General features: G+C 43.5%; 4 protein-coding genes across 6 annotated transcripts; 2 read left to right on the top strand and 2 right to left on the bottom strand.

The window, feature by feature from the left end:
- Positions 1-3,214: 3,214 nt before the first annotated feature.
- dan (protein distal antenna) lies at positions 3,215-7,416 on the top strand. Its single transcript, XM_046634395.2, has one exon. The coding sequence runs from the start codon at positions 4,418-4,420 to the stop codon at positions 5,732-5,734; it is 1,317 nt and encodes a 438-aa protein (XP_046490351.1). The 5' UTR covers positions 3,215-4,417; the 3' UTR covers positions 5,735-7,416.
- Positions 6,220-9,344, bottom strand: LOC124222912 (dynein regulatory complex subunit 7). The gene is made up of 2 exons (XM_046634410.2): positions 7,582-9,344; positions 6,220-6,432 (listed from the first exon to the last, which is right to left on the bottom strand). The coding sequence occupies exons 1-2, from the start codon at positions 8,068-8,070 to the stop codon at positions 6,223-6,225; spliced, it is 699 nt and encodes a 232-aa protein (XP_046490366.1). The 5' UTR covers positions 8,071-9,344; the 3' UTR covers positions 6,220-6,222.
- A 223-nt stretch (positions 9,345-9,567) lies between these two features.
- Atg2 (Autophagy-related 2) lies at positions 9,568-20,563 on the bottom strand. Of its 3 annotated transcripts, none has more exons than XM_069137841.1 (20): positions 19,865-20,563; positions 19,339-19,719; positions 18,920-19,232; positions 18,470-18,783; positions 17,929-18,108; positions 17,627-17,851; positions 17,086-17,558; positions 16,687-16,992; positions 16,458-16,581; positions 16,209-16,309; positions 15,595-16,092; positions 15,003-15,281; positions 14,368-14,893; positions 14,014-14,201; positions 13,406-13,905; positions 12,792-13,278; positions 11,827-12,633; positions 11,429-11,703; positions 10,999-11,300; positions 9,568-10,426 (listed from the first exon to the last, which is right to left on the bottom strand). In XM_069137841.1, the coding sequence occupies exons 2-20, from the start codon at positions 19,510-19,512 to the stop codon at positions 10,187-10,189; spliced, it is 6,312 nt and encodes a 2,103-aa protein (XP_068993942.1). In that variant the 5' UTR covers positions 19,513-19,719; positions 19,865-20,563; the 3' UTR covers positions 9,568-10,186. The 3 variants fall into 3 exon arrangements, with proteins under 3 accessions (XP_068993942.1, XP_046490330.1, XP_046490329.1); XM_046634374.2 differs by having other exon boundaries at positions 20,143-20,563; XM_046634373.2 differs by having other exon boundaries at positions 19,339-20,563.
- On the top strand, positions 20,417-23,238 carry LOC124222911 (transmembrane protein 179). The gene is made up of 2 exons (XM_046634408.2): positions 20,417-21,146; positions 21,636-23,238. Exons 1-2 carry the CDS (start codon positions 21,037-21,039, stop codon positions 22,189-22,191), a joined length of 666 nt encoding a protein of 221 aa, XP_046490364.1. The 5' UTR covers positions 20,417-21,036; the 3' UTR covers positions 22,192-23,238.
- The last annotated feature ends 205 nt before the right edge of the window (positions 23,239-23,443 follow it).

Below are 23,443 nucleotides of genomic sequence, written 5' to 3'. Positions count from 1 at the left end.
CGCTCGCTGCCGTAGCTGCAGCGCGGGCAGAGCCACCGAAGCACGTAATGCCGGGCACACCGAAAGGCGCGCGGAATCGCGAACCCTCGCATCCTGTCTGTCATCCAGGACGGCTGGCTGGGCTGTAGCCCCCCCCCCCCCCCCCCCCCTATCTTCCCCCTTACTACCGTGGTTCTCGTCCCCGTATGCACATGGTTTGTACGAAGGTATAGTTATGCAGCAGCGTATGTATGTGCGTAGGACGAGTGCGCACACACCGCACATGTTATATATTTATAAACGTGTGGGTAGATCGGCGAGATATCGAAAGCCTGCAGTCTTTGACAATCCATTAACGCAAATATTCGAATCCGCAACTACGTATCGTCATTACGTCCGTTCCGTACAATAGCGTAGCACTAGTGTAAAGAATAACATGAGAAATTGACGGATCCTCGCCACTTTACGAACACAATCGCGCAGATGCTCGTATTTAATGCCCGCACGTACACGTACCATGTTACATACTGTTGAAATGAAACGCATTTTCATGCGAGAAATTCGACAGCGATAGAGTCGCGACGTGTATGCAAATTTTATTCGCAGATCTAAATACACGTAGGATCCATTAATTTAAAATCAACCGGATATCGGTGTAACTGTCCAAAGGTGTGATATGCAAACACTGTCCGGAGCGAAGTGATGGGTTATATCGATGCCAAAATTTTGTCAGTCACAATCAGTCGACGGCGAAATCAAGTTATATAGTCGATAATACGATCAGGCATACGCTTCGTTGAAGAGAAGCAATTTTCTACAATGTATCCTACAGGAACGCGTATACGCGTATAATGTACAATGTAGACTAGAGGAGCTATACTTACTTACACCGTCGCGTTTATGGTTCTGAATTGGGAAAGTTGAAAAAATAGCCGTATCGTCATAGTACGTTAGTATTTTTTTTTTCCTTCGCCTAATCGAGCGAACCTATTATCGGAAACCGTTCGCTTGCCCGTGTATGCCGTTTAATTATCCCAAAAATTTCTCGAACACGAGGTGGTCAGGAAAGCGACGCTACGGCGCCGTACGCTTACAGGGCCTTGGGAGCCAAATTTTCCACGAAAGCAGAAACTGCGTTGCACGCTCCAAGGGTTGGCAATGGCGATGGCAATGGCGTCGGCAGGGGTGGTGGTGGCGGCGGTAGAGGTTCGTATCCGCGCGACAAAGGAGGACGAGACCGACCGTGAGACGCGGTACGAGGGGCCGGAGGGTGGCAGGGTGGTAAGGGTGGAAGTCTAGGGGGTTAGAGGAGGAGGGTCGGAGGGATGAAGGCCCAAGGGTGAGTTGGGTCGCGAGGGACGCCGCGCGACCAGCTAAATAACGGTCCGCTCCCCGCCGCGCCATCCTCTGGTCCGAAGGCTTCGCCGTGTTTTTCCCGCTTATAAAGCTACGCTCCCGGTTTTCCTTATTTTTCAGCCACCGGCCTACGTGGGTACATACCTGTACGTACGTGCGCGCAGGTGTTATACCAGTGTATATCCACCCACGCACGTGCACGATATCCGCGACGATGCTCGGAAGTAATACGTAAACCTTCTTCTTTTTCTGGGAAAATCCACACTACCTGATCTAACGATCTCTTCCGAGCAGCGCTGAGCGTTGAAAAATTTCAAACGTACATTGTACAGACTACGCACAAAGAACATTCTACGACTCCGCCATAATTTACACAAATCGAACGACATTGTAGCTTTCGGTTACGAGTGCGTATACGCATGGACCTACGGTGCGAAACAATCGCATGTTCAACCCTTCGCGATCCAACGTGATACCGCATCGCACGGTGAAATCATCGTTTGAACGTACATATTCATTGCGGGTACACGGTTGATGCTGCTACCGTTCCTCCCGGAGCAGGTAATTTGTTCAGGTCGGTATACGCATTGCTATACTCTCTAACTACGAATATATATGTGCATACAGGTATGCACGCTAGTTGCGTAGAATTCGCTGGTAATGTAAACTAAGTTGGTGCAACGTACAGTGCACGAGATCACCACCCAAGTTTTGACAAGTACCCAAGTTTGGCGGCGCTGATTGGTGTATAAATACACAGGTCTGGTACGGGCTACCATGTAAAGGCTAATCGTAAGTGTCTTGACTATTAGAGGTGTCACGTATCTGACCTATTATCCAATTCCTAGATTCGTAACACACGGCTACGTGTATAAGATACAGGTACGCGTTATTTCGGCAACGATTTCTCGACGACTGTTGCTTGTCGCATCGTTCGTACGGCAACATGTGTGACGCACGCGTGTTTTTACGCGTATAATAATGACAATTCCTTTACTTGTCGTAAATTCGGGTACGCACAGACGTAGACGCGAGGTGTGGGTGGTTTACGCAGGTACGCGTGTATATTTACGTGCAGCGTTGCACCGTTGAAGGTAAAGCGCACGTGGATGGCGTGGACGTGTAGATGATCACGCGAAGTAAAACCCGTATCCGTGTACAGGACGTGTAGCTGAAAATGTATAAATATACATGCAAACGTGGATGTAGATTCGCGTGGCGAATCCTCAGCAGCTCCGAAGCAGCGTCCCCGTGGTGATCGTCGTCGCGTAGTCGCCGCGTAGAAGCCGTGAGGGTTTTCTCGCGAGGCTGGAACCCGCCGCGCCGCGGTCGGTCGCCGCTTCTGCCTTTATGTATTTACACCGGGGTGGGTTCTGGTCGGTACCTAGTACATTACATAGAGGCAACGGGGTGGCCAGGGCGGCAACGGCGGAGGGATGAGGAGGGAAGGAACGCAGCGAAGGGAGAAGATCGGGCCGGGGAAGGGACGAAGCGAATGGCAGGGCGGCGAGCCTCCGAGGGTTATACCGAGCGGAGGGCGAGGGGGGGGGGGGACGTTAGGAGACAGCTGCAGGCCATGCGAGGGCCGATATACCGTCGCCGCCGCTCCCGCCGTCCCTGGCGAGTGAAACAGCCCGTTTACCACGCTCTCTCTCTCCCTCCCTCTCTCTCGCTCCCACTCGCTACCTTGGCGTCGTCGTCGTTCCCGTCGCGTCCCCCGCCAATCCCTTGGCGCCCCTTTGCCCTTAGCCGCACCGCGATGCGAACTCGCGACGGGGTCGCCGGAGTAGGGGGAGTAGACCGGGAGGGTTGATTGGAGGGACGGAGGTAGGGAGGTTGTCGGCGTCGTGAGCCCACGACCGTCCAGCGTCCACACAGCCGCTGAGCCCACAGTCGTGCGTCGCGAACCACCGCGATAGGGCTGATTTCCGTCCTCCGCTCGCTGTCCGAGTTCTTAGTGAAACGACGCCACTGCTGTATAATAAATACACATACATATCCGTTCGATCGTGACAACGCAACGAACAAGGTTCAGATACCGAAGACGGCCGCGAGTTCAGAGTTCCTGTACACTACGTACTCGAACAACGTGGGGCTACCGGCATCCCGAGGGTAATCGACGCGTGTCCGCGGTTCGTGCGTATTTTATACAAACCGCGTCTCTGCTGCACTCGTTTGAAATAAAGTGACGCGTTATAGCTCCGCTTTCAAAGGTGCTTGGTGATCGATGATCGATAATACATCGTCGAATTCTAAACGGAAAACAAATTTCACCGAATCCTTTTATAAAAAAAAAAAAAACTATAACGACAATAAGAGTGCTTGTGTGAACGTTGATTTGTGAGAGTGCAGCGTTTATGTAATTTTCATCGTGAATTTGTAATAATAAAAAGTAACTAAAAAAAAAAAAAAAATAAAAAGAATTCAAAAAAACTGTTACTCGCGTTTCGAAATATAGCCGGCGAAAAGGATACGGATGATAATCTGACAAACGAAGTTTCTCGTTGGCCAAGTCGAGCCAAGGTGATAATAACAAACAATTTCGGAACGTCCCGTAAACAACGTATAGTCCGATAGGATATATGACACAGTGACTGCAGGGGTCGCCGCCTCGTGGTATCGGTTGTAGTCGTGTCGCCGTGTCGTAATAGTACATACATTTCCCGCCTGCACCGCGGATTGGTCGAACCAGAGCGTGGTGGTTTACGACCAGGTGGATCGGAGCAAAGGAGGGGAGCAGAAGTTGTTTCATTCATAAAAAGTTCTTTATTACATTCGGCGCATGTGCTAGCCGACGTACGTCACGCTACTTCAACACTCGTTCTCGCGCTCTCACCAGCTGTAATTTCGTCGAGATACGTTCGTTCGCAGTTTTGCAAATCCAGGAATCACGCGACGTGAATGAATTTTCTTTTGTCAGCTAGAGCATCGCCTGGAAATTTCTTCGAAAGACATCCGGGGACCTCGTATCGAAGATAATCGGGATTGACAAGGTCTTCTTGACCGCCGAACGTGAACCGTGCGGTCCTCGAGGACCGTTCACCAACGGACGATAAACGCTGTAACAACGGCCGGGATTAGGATGAGGGGTGACTCGGCCGTAAGACCGGGTAAACGCCCCATGCGAGCGTTGTCACCCTCGGAAAAAATGGAGGCGATACAGAGGGTCCACGATGGCGAGAGCAAGGCATCGGTGGCTCGCGACATCGGTGTACCTGAGTCGACGCTGCGAGGATGGTGCAAGTCTGAGCACAAAATTAGGGGAATGGCACGTAACTCGTGCACACCGGACAGCGACGCTCATTCCCCGGCCTCTACTTCTGTCAACGTGACAAATTCCTCGGTGCCCGGTAACAGCGAGGACGAAGGATGCAGCGCCAAGAGAAAGAAAAATGAGACTGACGGTGCTTCGCTGATGGAACAGCTGGACGTCGGCAAACTAAACGGCGCACAATCAAAGATCGGCTACGCCGCCCTGATGGCGGGCATAGCTGCCATTAGACCCGACGTCAGCGGACCCATGTTACTTCGGCAGCTCGGTCTTCTTTCAACGGCGACCGGTGCGATCGGTAAAAATTTGCTCCAAGTACCGTGCAGCGGAGGGATGCAAAACAGCACCGTGGTAGGGCTCGTTGAGAATGGACTTCAGTACACGAGGAGTGCCCTGATAAACAAGAAACGGCATAGCACGTCCGCGGCGGCGCCGAGCCAGTTACACACGGTCGGCAAATCCGGATCGGGGAACAGCATGCCACCAGCGGCCGAGGCGCCGTTCGCTCCGGCACCGGCATCGCCTCGCAAGACTGACGACGATTGCGAGAATCCCGATGAGGTGAAGAACGCGGGCGATTCCGCGATCAGTAACGGCGGAAACGGGGGCGCAGCTGCGCCGGCCAAGAACGTGGACGAGGCTCTGTGGGAATGGCTGAAGCAACAGCAGCAACTACTCGGCCAACAGTCGCTGGTATTTAATCCTGTCGGTAGTCAGGAATTTGCCGGTTCATGGTTCTGGAAATGGTACAAGCATTACGGACACGCACATACCGCTCTTGTACCGGGGGCCGTTGCTAATTCACCCGCCGAGACGAGGGGCCTGCTCGATTTAATTTTTTTAAACAACGCCACCAGCAGCGGTAACAACACCAGCGCAAACGAGGATGGGGACGGTGAAGAGAACCTGACGCAAAACTCCCAAGTTCAACAACCCAACGGCGAAACCGACGATGCACAGCTGCCGATGGAAGAAGCCATCGGCCACGGTGAGAGGTTCCTCGCGTGGCTGGAAGGGTGCTCGGAACCGTGTGTATCACAAATGCAAATCATGCAGTTTAGATATTTATTAAACAATTTAAAAATGTGCAGTAAACCAAGGTCCGCGTTGAAACGAAGGAGAAAATGAATTTAATATAGTTTGCATATCGTCGTAGGCATAGGGAACCTGCATGTAATATTGGAGAGATGGTGAGTGATTCGTATTTTTGGAATTATCAACCTAATAGAGGACTGATTGTTCGTGAGACGTCGAGAAAATTATTTTATTGCCTTAAATCGGTGAAACTGGAGAGCTGACACGGACGTGATAACGACATCGGGGAGGAGGGGAAGGCACTCACTCCACTGTACATAAGCTGTATCACTGAGACATGGAAGTAATACCAAAATCAGAATATAGTCGTGACTAACTTTAAACATTGCTAAAATTTTATTCCTATACGTCATTAATCGTTACCGTGTAGGCATAGACGCTTAGATATGTATGTACCTAATTATTACCTCGCTCCGGTAGTCGGAAAATAATTACAATGAATATAGATACGTCGTGCATGCGATCACAGTGACAATTGTTCACATATTCCCAGTAGTTTATCATTTTTCATCAATACCCGACTACTTGCGGAGATCTATGAATAGGCTAGGATTGATACGGACATTAACTGAAGCTGGTAGGCAGAAATCGAGCCAAGAACTTACCATGAGAATCGGATTTCTTGGTGGTTCGTACGTCAGGTAGTCGCTGACAAATTTTGCGCATCCCTGCCATGTAGACAATTCCGGATACGGCAGACTACTCGGCCTGATCGACGACGAGACAAACTTCTGTCGACAAATTGGACGGAACAAATGTATATATTGCGTATCGCCAGAAAATAAGTCGCGTGAAATGCAGGATCAATCATTTTTCACCGCTCGAACGGGGTGCCATGCTCGTAACTCCGAGCATGTAAACACAACGACAGATATTATTTCAAGTCTAGTTCGAGAGAGAGAGAGAGAGAGAGAGAGAGAGAGAAAGAGCGCAGCTTACGCGGGGCCCTTGCCCCATACAACGAGATGTTGACACTGACCATTCCGAATTCTGTACGAGCCATGAAGAACGATCGATCTTGCGGAGATTCGGTGTATGTCCCAAAATTTCTGCAGCCAGTTATATATGCCTGATCCTTCTTCTTTACTCGGATCAAGGACAGTCGTGTGTCTCTTTAACTTCGCTACGAGTTTATTCTCATCGAAAGATGTTCAAATGTTTTTATACATGAAAGTAAATTCGACTCCAACTCCGAAATCCCTTGTCGATAATTATCTCGGAAACCGTATGTATGTATATGTGTACATATGCATATACAGAGTTTTCGTTAAAACCAAAAAGCTGCCGTTTCGCAGCCTGTACATAAGACTGCAGTGACTAAGTTCTTTAGGATTAAGGTAAAAAAATTATGCGTGATATATATTATAATACAGTAGTCTGTACTTTATAATAAGTAAGATAATAAATACATAGCGAAATTTATTTTTATCATTTAGAATGTAGAAAAAAATGAAGCATCAAAACTGATGTTATATCTTTCGTCCATAGATCGAATTATATAATTTGGATCAGTATGTTAGATATAATGTTATTATAGAGTTAATGAAACTTAAAGCTGTCCTGAGATGACATTCCTTGTTACACTATGTATACCTTTATGTATAATAATATCTCTATTTATGTTTCGTTTTAACTTTATATGAAAAAACACGTTTGTATGACTTGACGTCGAAAGTATTTAAATAAAAGAAATCGAAATGCAATCTACGTATGTCGAAGCGGGCTCCATCTGTTACGTTTACTATTTTCCCGTCCAAATCCCCGTTCATCACCGGCATTAATGTAGGTTTAATAATGGACGCGTAATCATGACCGCAGTCGGGAGAAACATAATTAATCAATCAATTAAACACTAAAATGGAAGATCAACTGTAACCTACGTGTATCCCACATTCGTTGTCGCGTGCGAAGAGCAACGGTTTTCTATCCGCGTATATGGTGTGATATTGTTTTCGAAAATTTTCAGCATACCACAGCAAAAGCTTTTCTTTGTCGCTGTTGTTGTTGTAACTTGAAGGTAGAAATTTTTCCTCTACGTCGATATACTTTATCTCTGGCCAGCTGAGTTGTATGAGGCACAATTCTTGTTGTATTTGTTTCAAAATTGCGGCACTAATTTCAAACGGTCCCGCGTACTCAGATTCCTGACGAGTCTTGTTTTCCCCATCACCCTCAGATTCGTCTTCGTCATATTCGTGATCTCCGTCAATTGCCAAAATTCCAGGTACAGCGAACGTCGACCGCCTGGTTGATTTCTTCAGGAATGTCTCCGATACGGCACCTTGGTCAAATTTCACCTGACTCTTTGATTCCATATCGAAATTGAACGCCTTCGCTGTGCTTCTGTGGTCCGAAATCGTACCGAACATTTCCTTTTTACCAATATTTGACTTTTATTTTTATTCCGTATTATGCACTGGCTACGTATACCTATCCAAGACGACGAAGTACAACGAGGAACAGTAGCGATGTAAACATTCGGTATGGTGGTCATAGCAACTGTAGGCAGGTTCGCGTGGGATTTGCGTGTAGATATGTTGGGGAATACATGGGAATCGTGGTGTCCGACAATTAGTCACCCAGAGCCCGTAGTAACGTTTTAGTACGGTCGTTATATCCGAAAAGAAGCAAATAAATGCAAATGAACCGAGAAAGCTGATTTTCATACATCGTGTAGGGGGGGCTTAGAAAAGCTTAACGTGAAACTGTCGACCAACATTTCGTATGAGCTTTCTCCGCCATCTTGAAAAAAGGGTTAGACTTGTTTGTTGCTTTTTTGACGCTCTGCAATTTAGGTTATATGAATCTTTCACCTACCATTGATTGTTGTTGAGATATCGAACGCGGATGTAAATAATACGAATTTTTTGCTGTTTTCTCCTTTCTCGTGATACATATTGAAAAAATGTCTATTATCAAACTTGTAGAGAATTCTAATACTTGAATCCCGTTTTTTATTTTATTTTTTCTTTAGACAAAAATTACGACTTGTAGCGCACCGTCAAGTCGACCACAGCGTGCCCCACGCCTACATGTGCGCCACGATCTGTGCGAGCGCGAGTCCGAGTAGCTCAATTGTTGCACTATCAGTCGTTACAAAATGCCTTATATGTATAGGTTGGGTCAATAATGGTCGATTCGGCCTTTACGTCAATTTTGCGCACGGTCACGAGAGTTATATTACGCGTTTCGAAAACTTTTTTCAAAAGGGTGATTGTTTTATTTGCAAAAGACATTTTACTGACAAAATATAAATATTAAAAACGGACCATTGTTAATCTTCGTTTTCTGAAACACAAAACCATGTATTTTCAACGATAAATTTTATACGCGTGACTCACAATTTTGCTGTTCTATTTGTTTGTATTATACTTTATTAATTTTATCTAGAGCCGTGAATCCACTATAACGTATCTGATGCAACCGCGAACTGCGAAATCCAAACTTCGCGCGGACTAGCCAACTTTACGGCGCGCTACATGTCGTAATTTTTATCTGAAGAAAAAATAAAAAGAATTGGATTCAGGTGTTAGAATTCTCTACAAGTTTGATAATAGACATTTTTTCGATATGTATCACGAGAAAGGAGAAAACAGCAAAGAACAAGTTTCAAACTCGTATTTTTTACCTCCTCGTTGGATATCTCAACAACGATCGACGGTAAGTGAAAAATTCATATAACTCAAATTGTAGAGCGTCAAAAAAGCAACAAAAAAGTATATAATCGCAATTCTCGTATCATGACGGAGAGACGAGTTATTGCAAAAAAACAGAAGTTAACGCATTTCTAAGCCCCGCCTACACAATATATGAAAATCAGCTTTCTCGCTTCATTTACGTTTTCAAATTTATATATAATGACTGTATTATTTGATTTGTTTTATTATTACAAATATTTTTTAATACATACTATACAATATGTCATCGGTATAAAACATACACATTTCAGTGGTGAACGAAAGTACATACATGGGTATACTAGAAGTAAATAATAATAATAATAATTATTATGATTATTATCATTATTTTTTTTTATATCGCATAACGGATACAGGCATACGGATGTTTGTTGTTCAAATTATTAGTTCCAAATATTTTTATCTGTTATTAATTATATTAGTTGTAATGTTATAATTAGCATATTCATAGAGGTACTAGCAAATTGCACGTGTACAACGAATTAATGAAATTACGATGGCATAGGAATTACCTCGGAACTGGAAGTAACCGTAGAACTCTTATTTAATTGGACGTCGTATGCTCCTTTACAACAAGTCTGTTGATTCCTCCATGACGTTTTCACTTTATCCACTTGCCGATTCATAAATTATGTGTGTACCACCCAAATTCACCAGTGTTACGTATAATATAATTCGTTAAAAACTCTGACAATAAATCTGTTTCAATACACGTAATGGGGAGACACAGCAGAGTAGTCAAACACAAGTTATTTTATGGAATCGCCAGGATGTATTTTCTTCTGTTTCAGTTGGTATCTCTTGGATCCTGTCTCCACTTTTGAGCAGCTTCTCTTCTGGCATCCGGTACTAATTGCGATCGCATGCCACCAAGGACATTACTTGTCGCTTCGCTTGCAAGAATGATCGGTTTCACGACAGTAGGCGGTATTTGCCTCAGTACACCTCCTACTGCGCCGGAAACTCCTTTTTGCTCATGTTCCTCACTTGCCACACGTACCAATTGATTTGCAGTTTCGCCCAGACCCTGCAAGACATAACAAAGACATTTCCAAGGATCAAAACCCGATTCAACCGAACGAGAATACGTCGGTGAGGATCTCTTTAAGTGAGCCTGCCAAATTGACTCTGCACCTCATGTTCATAGTCATTGTAAGTTGGATTTAGCTTAAGTAATCACCCTAGGGCGGTTTCCATCTTTTTCTCTAATGTGAATCGCACGATAACCGTATGACAAAGATTTGCACTCATACAAAACTGGATGAATATATTACCACTGTAGTTCTATTTGCAATTATAATAACTGTGAAGCGATGCGCATAGTTCAGTTACTCCTGATTAAGTAGGTAAATTGAATCATTCTCATTTTTTTATGCTCACAAATAGGTATAAAATTTCGCGAGAGTTTAAGTGATTCGGATATACTGTCAATAACGTCCTGACCGCACAGTGCTCGTAAGTAATTTTTTTTCATTAGCTGCGCAGAAATGTCAGTACCCTAATAACGTCCGATTTTTATTCGAGTACTTTTTCGTTGAACACTGTTCGAGCGCAAATGACTCGGACCGAGAGATCCTCTTTTGTTTATGTTGTTGTTACCTCCTTGACGAGTGTATAAGCATTAGCCATTCCCTCTCGAATATCCAGTGGCTGATTGTATCGTTTTCTGCGCCCCTTTTCCCCTTTATTTTTTCGCCTGACACTCGGCCCTGGACTGACCATGTCATAAGCTGTCTCCGCTGTACTTTGTATCGCGTTTACCAATCTTGACGTAAGTTCCAAAGCTGCCATCGCCGTTGACGTAGTAAAACTATTAGCGCCACGTTGTAATCCTCGTACAATTCTACCATCTTTCTGGTATTGTTCAATTGGCATCCAGAATAGGTCACGTATGCCTTGGACTGAAAATAGATAATCATTCATTAAAGTCATCTAAATCATGGGTTCATTCGAGTATTTATATACATTTACAAAGATGACGAAATGACAAACTACGAGAAGGTAGGTTGTCAGATGCTGTTGTACTCACATAGTTGTACCAGTGAGTGCATCGGTCCAACTCCACCTAACAAACTAGGTAGCTGGTTCTTCTTTATGTCTTGCAACCATTCGGACAGCATGAAAGCAACTAATTTGTCAAAGCCTAAAAGGCCGTGACGATGGGTCAATCTTTTAAGTCTTAGTTCTGAACAATTCAATTGGGCGAGACCCATTAGGAGGCCGGCGAGTGGACCATGTGTAAGGTCGACGCGTTTACCCTGATAATCCAACCTGACCAGAACTTCGGGGGCGAATATAACGCTTCTGCATGAATATCAATATCAAACAATATTAAAATATTTGCCAACTACATTATGTTGATCTATCTAAAAATCTCCAATCAAGTCCTCAAAAATCGAGAAAATAATACAATTCTTAACCACTCACCTAAAGTAGATTGGTTGAGTGTCCTCGTGTACATCGCCACTAGACTTTGCCTCCGACTTACTCTCCCGTATCTGTAATTCGTCCTCAAGAAGTATCAGTAAGTTTTGGTCAACAATGCTTCCTTGGGATGATACACAACCAGTCAGTAGGCCATCGGATGTGGATGAAAAAGACGTCGATGACGATTCGTTGACACTCATTACTGGTGGATGATGCGTAGGTGTACTGTGTTTAGAATTTGGTGAGGATTGGGTGGAAGTCGGGGTACTACATCTGCCACTTCCTTGGGCGGGTTGTTCCTTCGAGTCTTCTCCGAGTTCGGTGAAGAAATTAATCAAGAACAACAAGCTATCCTGGTCAATGTTCAATCTCAATGGGAGCAGGCTCAACTTTAGGCAACATTCCTGTGCTGTCAACTTTGGGTCAGGGCGTACATGAACAGCTTTCATGGCAAACATGTTTGCATGAGACTGTCTAGGCCGTGCCTCGCTGCTGTACTGATAAAGGAACTTGTTTATGTGCGACGATTCCAGGCGATCCCGTATTTCGATTTCATTCACCAGTAAAACTTGTCTTGAAGCCTCGGGTGTACTATCTGGGTAAACTTCGTGCTGAAATCGAACCTTGTTCAATTGCAGTTCCATGAGAACATCGCCTTGTCTTCCGGGACCTCCAATTGACTGCCAATCGGAGAAAGATTCCCTCATTTTCGCTCTAGGCGAGTTGGGCACACTTCCAAAGCGCACTTCGTTCGGTGCAGATTTGCTGAAACCGATCACCCCGATCCCGCTGACAACAGAGCGGCTTCTACAAAAATGAAAATCAATGAAACGCGTTCCTTATGTTCCACTGCTGTTCCTTATTATTATTACCATCATCACATGTTTCACGGTTATCATGATTCGCGATAATGGAAAATCGCCTGCACGAATATCAGAATTAATGATACAAAGCAATCGATTTACCTTCCTAGAGGTGAATTTTCATTACGGTGCGGATTATCGTCTATAGTAACGTGTTTCTTGGTCAAAGTTTCTACACTGCCAAAGTCCTTGCCTCCAAACATGTGCCAAATCAGTGTCATCTCGCAGAGTGTATATCTCAAAATAGCAGGAGGGAAATGTTTTGGAGCCTTCAAAAGATCCGTCTTTCCAAGTGGTATTGAAAAGTGATTGTCTACAATGCGTATCGGTTCCTCGCATAACCAACGAATTTCGGGAACCCCGTGCCTGGGCATTATTCCAGCTCCTGCCTCTTCTCCCAAAATGCAAAAGTCATCATCTGGATAATCGGGTTTACTAGTATTACCATCAACTTTTTTCCCATCACAAGTTTTTTCAATCTCCGTTTCTGCCTGGCTGTGTAATGTCGGGTGCGATTCTCCAGGAAAAAAAAATATGTGAGCTTGACTTTGACTTGACGATGACATTCCGTCGTTGTTACTTAGAGTACCTGTTGTAAATTTTATTTTGCCTCAATTTCGAATTAAAATCAAGGAAACTATGATGTGTATAAAAACTGTCGTGATTTTGTAAGATTTTTTTTCAAAATGCCACGTGTGTATGTATATTGTGCATACCTTTAACAGTGTCCTCCATAGCATCTACCATCAAACTATTGACACGTTCCTCTTGACTCTTGCTGAGAACATTCAAACTATCTTGCCCTAGTAGGCTTTCGTCGTCACCTGAGGTTGGAACAGCAATACTGTCGGAACTTTTGGAACATTGTAGAAGATCTCCGTCGCTAGCAAAGTACGTTAGCAATTGCATCAAGGCACGCCCGGAATCCGAACAAGTGCGCACGTGCAAGACGTTGTTACTTGCCCTCAAATCAATCCTTGGCGCACCTCCGCACATTTTCTCATTCAACCTCAATGACAATTCAAACAACCCTAGATCCATAACGCATACATAGTCTTTTCTTAGTTCCACGCCGTTACCAAGTTTTTCAGATATGAAAAGAGCCACATCCTCGGCTATAAATCGAAGCGTTGATGTGTTTGTCTGTGCTGCAATATTACTGGATACACTAAAACTTCCTAGCGTAACCATTGATCGCAGCTGCAGATTTATGGGCCTGTAAAGCATCCAGTTGTTGTACACACAAATTGCATATCTGACAATACGTCTGAATTTGCGAAAAGAACATTCTGATCAACAGCAATTTCATGTTGTTCATACATACCTATAATCGACTGCACAATCCCAAAGGTGTAAATGTAATTCAGTGAGTACTCCAGGTGGCAAATAACCAGCAACTGGGTGATCAGCTACATCCAAACAGTCTGTCAATTGAGTGAACCAAGATGCCTGTGTTGAACTCATTCTGTGTCTCAATGTCGCATTTCTTATTCCTACTGCTACTCGAAAGGTCTACAATATAAATAGCAAGAGATAAAATTTAGCGATGAATTTCTTATAGACAGAAGAAAGGTTTCATTTCAATTACAAGCAGGAGCTATGAAGGCAGTTAAGTATAATTACTGTAGGTCAAAATTAATATGCATCCATTTGTTAGCTTAGTTTGCCCGACAGTTACCTTAATTCTATGAGTCTGATGCGACGATTGTATTCTCACAGCGACACTCAGCATATCTTTTTCGGTAGAATTCACAGTTACGTTTGCCCCTCGTTCACTATGATATAAGGTTGGCTGACAATGCCTGGGTATTATACTGTTCATACTTCGTAGTGGAGGTGCCTGGGATGGCGAAGTTATTAAACCGCAATGACTCAAGGAAACAGTTCTCAACATTGCACAGACATAGCCCAAATTATTATTTCCTTTGTACGCGCTGATTGAAAATAAAAGAGCATCTTCCAACCGTAAGATCAACTCGCCCTGCTGCCCAGGAATAACGTTGTGAGACGAATCCCGTACGGGTGGAAACATGCTTACAAGCCCTTGGTTTATAGTCAGAGACAGTGCCACGGTACTTTGTCCGGTACGAAATATTTTTTTTTCATTTTGTCTGCAACTTCTTTCAGCTGCCGAACGATAGATACCGTCCTCGTCCGAGTCGGACTCTGAATCATATTGAATTCCGCTCTTGCACATGCTAAATCTGAAAATTTGTGAAGGTCGACAAAAATAATCATTTCCACAGAAATAGAAATTTGGCAACTTATCTAATTCATTCGGTTTCATTTTATCCATCGGAAATTAGGCATCACCTGGGATATATAGACTCTTGCAGGAGCGTCGACGCCAAATCTAATCCAACATGTGATTCGGCGTGTGTTGTAGTTTTCGGCCTTGGCGCAGAAGGTTCCCAGAGAAAAAGATCGGCATTAAATCGATTATAAAGCAATTCGTACAAATGTTTGGAAGGTATTTGGACCGAGGCACACGGCAAACTTATTTCCAGCTGTATTCTAGATCCGCGCGTTCCATCCTCAATGAAATCGAGCATCTCCTGTCGATTCCCGGGTATCACTAGCTCCTCTCCTTCTCTGTCAATTATTTCACACACCAAAGTTGACAATATATTTGTGAAGAAATTCGTGACCAGGAGGTTGATTGAAGATGAAATTAGTCGAAAATTCCGGTCAGGTAAAGAAAGTTTAATTATTTGGAAAATGTAAACGTTGACAATATACACTGACATAATACTGTGAATTGTAATAAGGTATTCCCCCTTGCTCTCGCTCCCCAATTTTCCTTTCTTGTTATCCCGTTACTCATATGTACGCACTTCTTTCTGTCCTCTGTTCGTATATCTAGCTGCAAGCTTCAAGAAAGTATACATAATAATCTACTACAAACCTGTGATCTGGAGAAGTATTTTTGTCACTGTGAGCTTGAGGTTTCGAATGAGGTGTGTCTGACTCGTGGACAACTCGTTTCGAACTAAATGGTGAGGGCTGATGCTTAATTGTGTTTTCCAATGTGTCATCTAAGCTCGGCTCTTGCTCCCCTTCTGAGCTATCTTCCAAGAGTCCCCCCAAATGCTTCGGGTACACGCTAATGACCATCCTTGGCCATCCAAAACCCTCACCACCTTGGGGCAATGAACTGTTAGCTTTCTCATCGGTAGATGCCCTCCCAATTTCTACTGCGACATTGGCATCAACTTCTATGTAAGTAAGCAGTATTTGGCGACACTGAATCTCATGCCGAGCCTGGCAATGATTGCGACTTTCCATGCAGGAATGAACTTGAGCATCCGTCAACTCCAGCGTCACGAAATCTGGTCGAACTGATCGTTTCCACCAGGGTGTCCGATTCATATCGTGCAGAGGTCGTAAATCTGGTACTGGAAACCTACAGAGACAATTACAAAATATGATCTTTTTCTTATTTCTCTTTGTGATCATTCTGCCAGTTCTTGTACACCTTTACACGTTATATGTTACAACATTCGAGTAAATTGGTCATACCTGAGTTTGATCATGCAGATTGGTGAAGAGATCTTCACATCAACTTTTGAGTCCGGTAAGGATGGACTCTCTACCGCTTGATAGAACAACGCTTGCTGATTCTGGAAATGTAACGATACAGGTGCAATGGTGTTGCAAATGAATAATGTATTAGGTGGTGGTTGATTGAAAATTTTTGATATACACGATCGATATGTATGCATCGTAAGTATTGTTAATGGTTGGTAAAATATCATAATAAATTCTCACAACAGCATCTCTTGAGGCTGTGACAGGGTGCGTAGAGGTGCATATTGGATGTGGATTCAGAACTGCTGATATCCTATCCACTATTGTAATATCCAATTCGCTTCTACATTCTTCCAATTGAATGCTGAAAAGGTTCAATGTTATCGGTACTGACTTCTTGCTCAGTACAAACTAGTTGTTACACCAGCTATTAAAGAATTTTGTACAACATGGATGATGTCAATCTTACTCAATTTCTGTGCGTGGATGTGCGAATTTGGTAAACTGAGCATGTCTCACAGCTTTTTCGCTGTATTTGAATCGTGCTCGGAAATCAGTCTTATTGGTAAAACTGTAATTGTTTGCTGCGCTGTCTTTTGGGAACCCTAGTAACTCCACATATTCGACGGCTGCAGTTTTCTTGGAATTCGGACCATTGGAATCGATTAGACATTCGAGTATTTCCAAGGTGGCTAAACTAACGCTGCCAGATGTCGTTGAGGCCTGTGCTGTGGTTTTCTCGCTTGCTTCAATGACAAGAGGTGCCGCCAACAGCCTGCAATATAGAAGAACAGCAAAATCAATATCTCAATCACGAGGTCCCATCGGTCAATAAATATAACGAAAAGCAAACAGAATTTATGTATACCTTATATGACTGAGGTAACAGGCCTCTGCGAATAATTTTGAAGCTCTGTCAAAATCCTTATTTCCATATCCAGTTGCTGCAAAAATTCCTAGTTTTGTAAAAAATTCGTCAGCCACGTTCTTCATTTGTCTTCTACTAGCTTTTGTCAATCCCAATCCCTCGATAGACGTTGTGAGTATATCCTCATGCAGTAAAACGACGGCAATTGACGAAAGCCTAACATGAAACTGGAATATTTCGACGGTTGGGTCACTGTCCACGCTTTGCCTGGGCTTATTGGCTCTGTGAATGTTGGACACTGAGCTTTTGGAGCTGACGCTGCTGGCTGATATACTTCCATCCATACTAGAGTGATTGCTTGTAACAGAGTCGCTAGTTGTCAGCATCCCGGGTAGCCGCATCGGTAAGAATTCTTCTTCATTGTCAGATTCGTCCAGCGACGCTGTTGACCATCCTTGCGTATGGCGCAAATCCTTGTTTAGACAAATTGTTTACTATACTAGTTTTTTGAAAATCCGATTAGCTAGGTTTAAATTCTTACACTTGTCCGGACTCCTTGCACAGGATGGATTTGCTGCAACAGCTCACGCTCAATACGATTGTAATCGCTACCTGCCATAGGTTTCTCCATACAAGGCCTTGGAGCAACATTGCTGGTGTCTTCCAGGTCCGGTGAGGCGAGCCCGTGTGCCAGCTCGATTAAAACGTGTAGCTGTCGAGGGCTAATAAAAGATGTCAATGATCCAAGTGTCACTTCCAGTTCCACCTAAGCAATAGAGAATCGTAAGCTTTTACCAATAGTTAGTAAACTGCGATAGGTTCTGAATTCTAAGCAATTGCTACCTTGGGGCCCAACACTCCTTCCCCCTGCTTGATTTTAAGTCGCACCTCTTGCCTCCCAGCTAACTTCGCAAACATTATCGGATCAGATTCTCCTAAATTGTTAATAATATTTTTTTCTGGCGGAGTTTGCATGTTTTGCGTCGGAGATATTTGTGCAGATGAAAATTGGCCATCAGAATTCTGTTAGGAAAATAAAGAATTTTAACTTGATTTCCAACTGGATGGAATTCGTTTTTTTATTTATTTATTTATTTTTTTTTATTCGTGGTCAATTAGCAAGTTTATATTCCTCGACATACGATCATATGCTTTCAAGTTTACAAGTCAATGATTGCAACGTTTTCTTGGACATCTGCATTATTTTTATCGTAGTTGGTGAAAAAAAATAAAAAAATTATAATTTATATAAATGGCTTTTTGTCACCAACATCGCATTTACGGTTTATGACCATTTATTACCGCTTACAACCTTAGGTAAACAGGAGCACGAATTATCACCGGCATCACGATCTATGTGTTAGCGACTAAGAGATCGAACTACCTTTGAGTCCGGGGTAGAGCCTCTGCTTGCTATCATAACGCTTCTGGAGAACGTTCTGGCGAGCGAGGGAAACTCGTCAGTGTGAAAGGTAACCCCTTCCAGGTAAAATCTCTTTGTTGCAAACGCAGACACTACATAGCCCTTGGATGTTTGATTTGGATCGAGAGTGGAGTTGCCAGGGTCGGAACCCGCCTCATCGGAGTACTCTAAATTCTTTACACACATTTGTACGGCAACACCAGTGGTCGAATCCAACGGTACATGTTCCATACGGATGACTGTGTCCAAAAATCTAACTTTGACTCGGCTTAATACTGCAATTGAAGAAAAAAAAGATCAACAGAAGCTAAATGAACAAATGGATAGACAGAGCACAGGTGAGAAACGTCAAGTATAAAGGCTGAGAACGAAGTATTCCGTATGAGGGGAAAAGCTTTCCAATTTTCTCACTCGAGTCAATTGCCTGGGCAAATAATTCAAGTCCTTCAAGAGGCTGGGAACTTTCTGCTCCCGCTACGTCCTGCTGCAGGCATTCCTGGGCAAGCTGCATGCTCGAAGTCATGGAGCTCCACATAGACTCAAACATAGAAGTGCCGGTGTCAACCCTTTGCCTCGGCTGTACCGTGAGCCGAAGTCCCGTTACTTCGACATAGCTGGCTTCGCTCAGCAACGCTGACCAAGGTATACTGACCGACATCTCTTCTACAAAACCATCGATAAACTCAACAGGCAGATGTTGCTGTTCACCCATCTCGTTCAAAGCCTGAAATTGTTTTATTGATATTTAACTAAGATCGCCTCAAGTAATTAAATCGATTAGATTTCGAGTTTCACGGTAAAGGGTAAGGACAAAGAGAGAAAAATTTCACCTGAACATCGAGCTTGACGTCAGTAACGCGACCAGTCCCATTGTATAGATCTACAGTGAGTTGGTCGAGCGTTAGTTTTTCTTCAAGAAATTGTCCGAGATATCGCTGCAGCAAGTACCTGCAGGCCCTTTTCTTTATTCCCTCTGACCAAGGGAGGCATCCCAGCCAAGACATTTTGTCTTTGAATAAATGTTAATTAATCCCAGAGAGGCATGGGAATGAGGCTCTAGTTGCGAGCTTTCAAAATTTCGTTACTCATGCGTTGTAGGTTAGATGACAGTGTGTTTTTTTATCGTGAAAATACGGGCGATCGATTTGTTTGAATATGTGCACGTAGGTAGGTAGGTAGGTATGTTTTTTTTCCTTGACGCGTGCCCGTGCCTGGAGCAGAAAAACAAACACTGAACATAATACGACGATTGACGTCTCACGTTGATACGGTGCACCAGACACTGTACTGTATATGTTTATGTGCCGCGTGTATGCGCAGCGTACATATGCACGCATAACGCGGAATACAACTGACCACACATCATTCTGATTATGGACACCCTACACTCTGCCAGGCAGACACAAGCGCAGTGAAAACCTAAGCTGGAACTGATTCGAAACGCTGGCTGGCTCTCTTTCGGTAATTCCAACCAGACGATCCAGAATCAAATCGTACGCACGTCAAATTGGGCAACAAACAAACGGTACACGTGTCCTTCTTAGCTATACAGACCCGTACATAACCACTTGAATTGGTATAAATAAAAATTCACTTCGCGGCAATTATAGGTGTATAGATCAAATCGTCCATACCGTTAATCGGCGGATAACAAAAGCGACCGCCCGGACTTGAAGGTTGATATGCGTGCGCGCATTCTTACAGGTAACATGTACGTACACCTGCATTTCCCCACGAGCGCATACGTGTATGTATGCACATACCTGTGACCTATGCGTAGGCGTGAAATATGTATACAGTGCGCAGTACGAATTTTGTAGAGGATATCAAGCGTGTCATTCGCGCTGAAGGTAGAGGCCGCATTCATGCGTAGGTACATAGTATATACATGCAATCGCGTACACGTAGGATATGCATTTCACGAATTATTTGACATACACGCGGTATGCTGTATTGTCCGACAGGCGTCACGTTGCAAACAGCTGACAAATTAACGGAGCGAATAAAGGCGACGCGATACGTTTAGCCTACTCAATAACTGTGACATTTCGATACATGTGACATGCAACATCACTGCACTGCGTTTCATACTTTGCATGATGCATCTATCTGTGCGTAATACGCTGCATGCAACATTTCCAAAGCATCATACGACACTGTACGTATTGTATGTCATACATACCTACATGCATCATGCATGTTTGGTATTTGCGTGCCGTTGGCCGTGTGTGGTTTCGATTTGACTATAGCAACGTCCAAACTTTTGTCACTGTCAAGTGGTGTAAACAGTATGTATACAGAATTTCGATAGGCAAGGCAAGGATCGAAGAATAACATATACCTATTCAAACGAATATCATTGGTGACCGTCGGAACACGCATCATCGGGCTGACAATCGAGTTGGTTAAGAAAATCCAAACGTATTGAGGTCAAGTCAAAAAGTTACAGTGATTATCATAGCGGGGAGGTCGAATTATCTCGCGGATGGTAGTCAACCTATCCCAACCTGCCCTGGAATAACGAAGAAATGGCTTTGACGAATATTTTACTGCTCAGCCAGATAGCTGGATACGTCGTCGCCTTGATTTTGTCTCTATGCATAATGGTGCCCATGAGCCTTCATCAAAATGAATTTCGGTAATTTGCATTTATCGTGATATTAAATACCTCATAATTAAGTTTAAATCCCATTGGCTCGCCTCTCGTCAGTTTCTACCTTCGATTGCAAATATAAATTGCAGTAACTAAAAGGCAGGGCCTATTCGCACGCCCCCGTCTCTCCTTTTGCTTCTGCTAGACAACGGATACCCGCATTGTTAGTCATACTGACTAACATACATTAGAATATCGTAATTAATGGAAACTCTAACGATGGTAGAACAAAGGCCAGACTTATCGAAACCGCGGTCAATAATCTTGGATAAGCAGCGTTCGGCAGGTAGATATTCTCGAGCGTCACTTTTGAGACATGGAATAAGGTGCCAGAGGATTCGTAGGCGTGCGAGAAGCTACGTTGCAATTAATACCCCGGCACAAACCAAGTGTTGAGACTAATTGTATTTTGGTAGGAATTATTACTGATCGCTAAATCTACAAAGTGGGTGAATAATGTGTCTTTATTTGCAGCGGGCACTGCCTTCTATTTTCTACAGGCATATGGCAGGAGAACGACGGCCAGTTTATGGCTAATTGGGCATCGCAGGCTTATTGTAACTACACGATACTCGTCGGTCTGGTTCTATTCTTAATGTGCGCTGTACAGATATATCGCCTATCCATGCTGATGTATCGTGGGGAGGATAGCTCTTTTCTCTCAGCATTTGTAGATGTGGTTTGCTCTGTACTTTTAACGACGTTAACTCTCATCGCCGCTGTTATTATCACTTTGGGATTCATGACGTGGTGTCAATGTATGACTAAGAGATTTCCGTCGTGCGAGCTTGCAGCAGGTAACGATATAGACAAAGCTGACGGAATCGACACTGCTGGGTTCCACATAGAATTGGGTGCTGCCCAATTCGGGGCATGGAGCAGCCTGTCCGTTTGGGTAGGCCTCTCGGTATTTGCCGTCTTAAAGCTGTTGAGGTATCACCAGTTGGAAAATATGAAAGTATCCATGTACAGAGAGAGGCAGAGATTGATCCAAGCTGGTGATAGGTCTTCCCAACCGATGCACAGTTAGGTTTGAAATAAAGTGAAGGTTCATAGTTTGGGATGCCATTGATGAAATTATGAATTATAGGTATCTATTAATAGTCAAATGTACCTATAATTGAATCATTTATCCCAACATATAAAAAAGTACCGAGATCCCTGCGTATGCGCAATAGTATGGACCTTCTTTCAAGTAAGGCGTAGACAGAAACTTCGTTCGATATTGAATGCGTTTCTCTATTCTGTATAATTAAAAGTGAAAAATCTCTCAAATTGTCAGAGGAGGTAAATTATGCCACAGGGGTTTCGTGGCAATGTCAATGTGTAATAGGATTACATTGAATATGTAAAGAGTAAGCTCATTTTATTATGTTATATTCTTGAAAGAGGTGGAATGGAATTCCTCCACCGCGTATGGAGATATCTGAACAAAGATATGACTGAAAAGGCAACATGATTTGGCAATCGTCGGCTATAAAGTATCGCCCAATATTATTCGTGTGGTTGTTTTAATCTCACTAGATGTTATTGCTTGTGACCTTTGCCAGTTGTATATCCATGATTCTTGACACCCCAAAGCACCGATGTCTATTTACGTACTTGACGCCGAAGGTTGTTATCGAAATGATTACCAAGCTCATCATTTTGACATGGGGCTACTTTTTGTTATAACTCATCGAACAATAAATCAACAGAACATATCGGTTATAATTACGAAAATTTTCGTGTCTCAAGGATTAGATTACATTGGCAGACAAATTCTTAATGTATGGCATTGTATTTTATTTAGTTTATTTCAGTCTATCTATCAAATTCAATGAAATACACAGTCTGTACTTGCGAATCCTATAAAGGCAGTGACAAGCGGTACCCTTAAATAGGTCTGGATAGTAGATTGATCAAATAAAAAAAACTGAGAACTTATGATATGATTGAACATAATTCAGTTAACTTATAGACTTTGTCTCATGTAAACCAACTTGCATGTAAGAAATAAGGCTGAGAGTTCGTTTTGTTCGATGTTTATGATTGTTGTCAGGGAATGCGTAAGAAAAAAAAAAAAAAGAAGAAGAAACTAACCACCATACTAGAGCGTGAAGCTTGTTGTTGGAGCTAATCAGTGGTTACGTGAAATCCCAAATACATATTACTGTCATAAAAGATACAATTAACAGCTTGTCAAGAGTTCAGAAAAGTAACGTAACAAGATTAAGCAAGGAGCGTAATAAACCTGGGAAAAAAGCAGGCGATTCATAAAAAATATCAGTTTTGTGTAGATA

Source organism: Neodiprion pinetum, chromosome 7 (assembly GCF_021155775.2).
Source record: "Neodiprion pinetum isolate iyNeoPine1 chromosome 7, iyNeoPine1.2, whole genome shotgun sequence".
Lineage (NCBI taxonomy): Eukaryota > Metazoa > Arthropoda > Insecta > Hymenoptera > Diprionidae > Neodiprion > Neodiprion pinetum.
The sequence above is the reverse complement of the archived record's forward strand: the minus strand, read 5'-3'. Positions and strand labels throughout refer to the sequence as shown.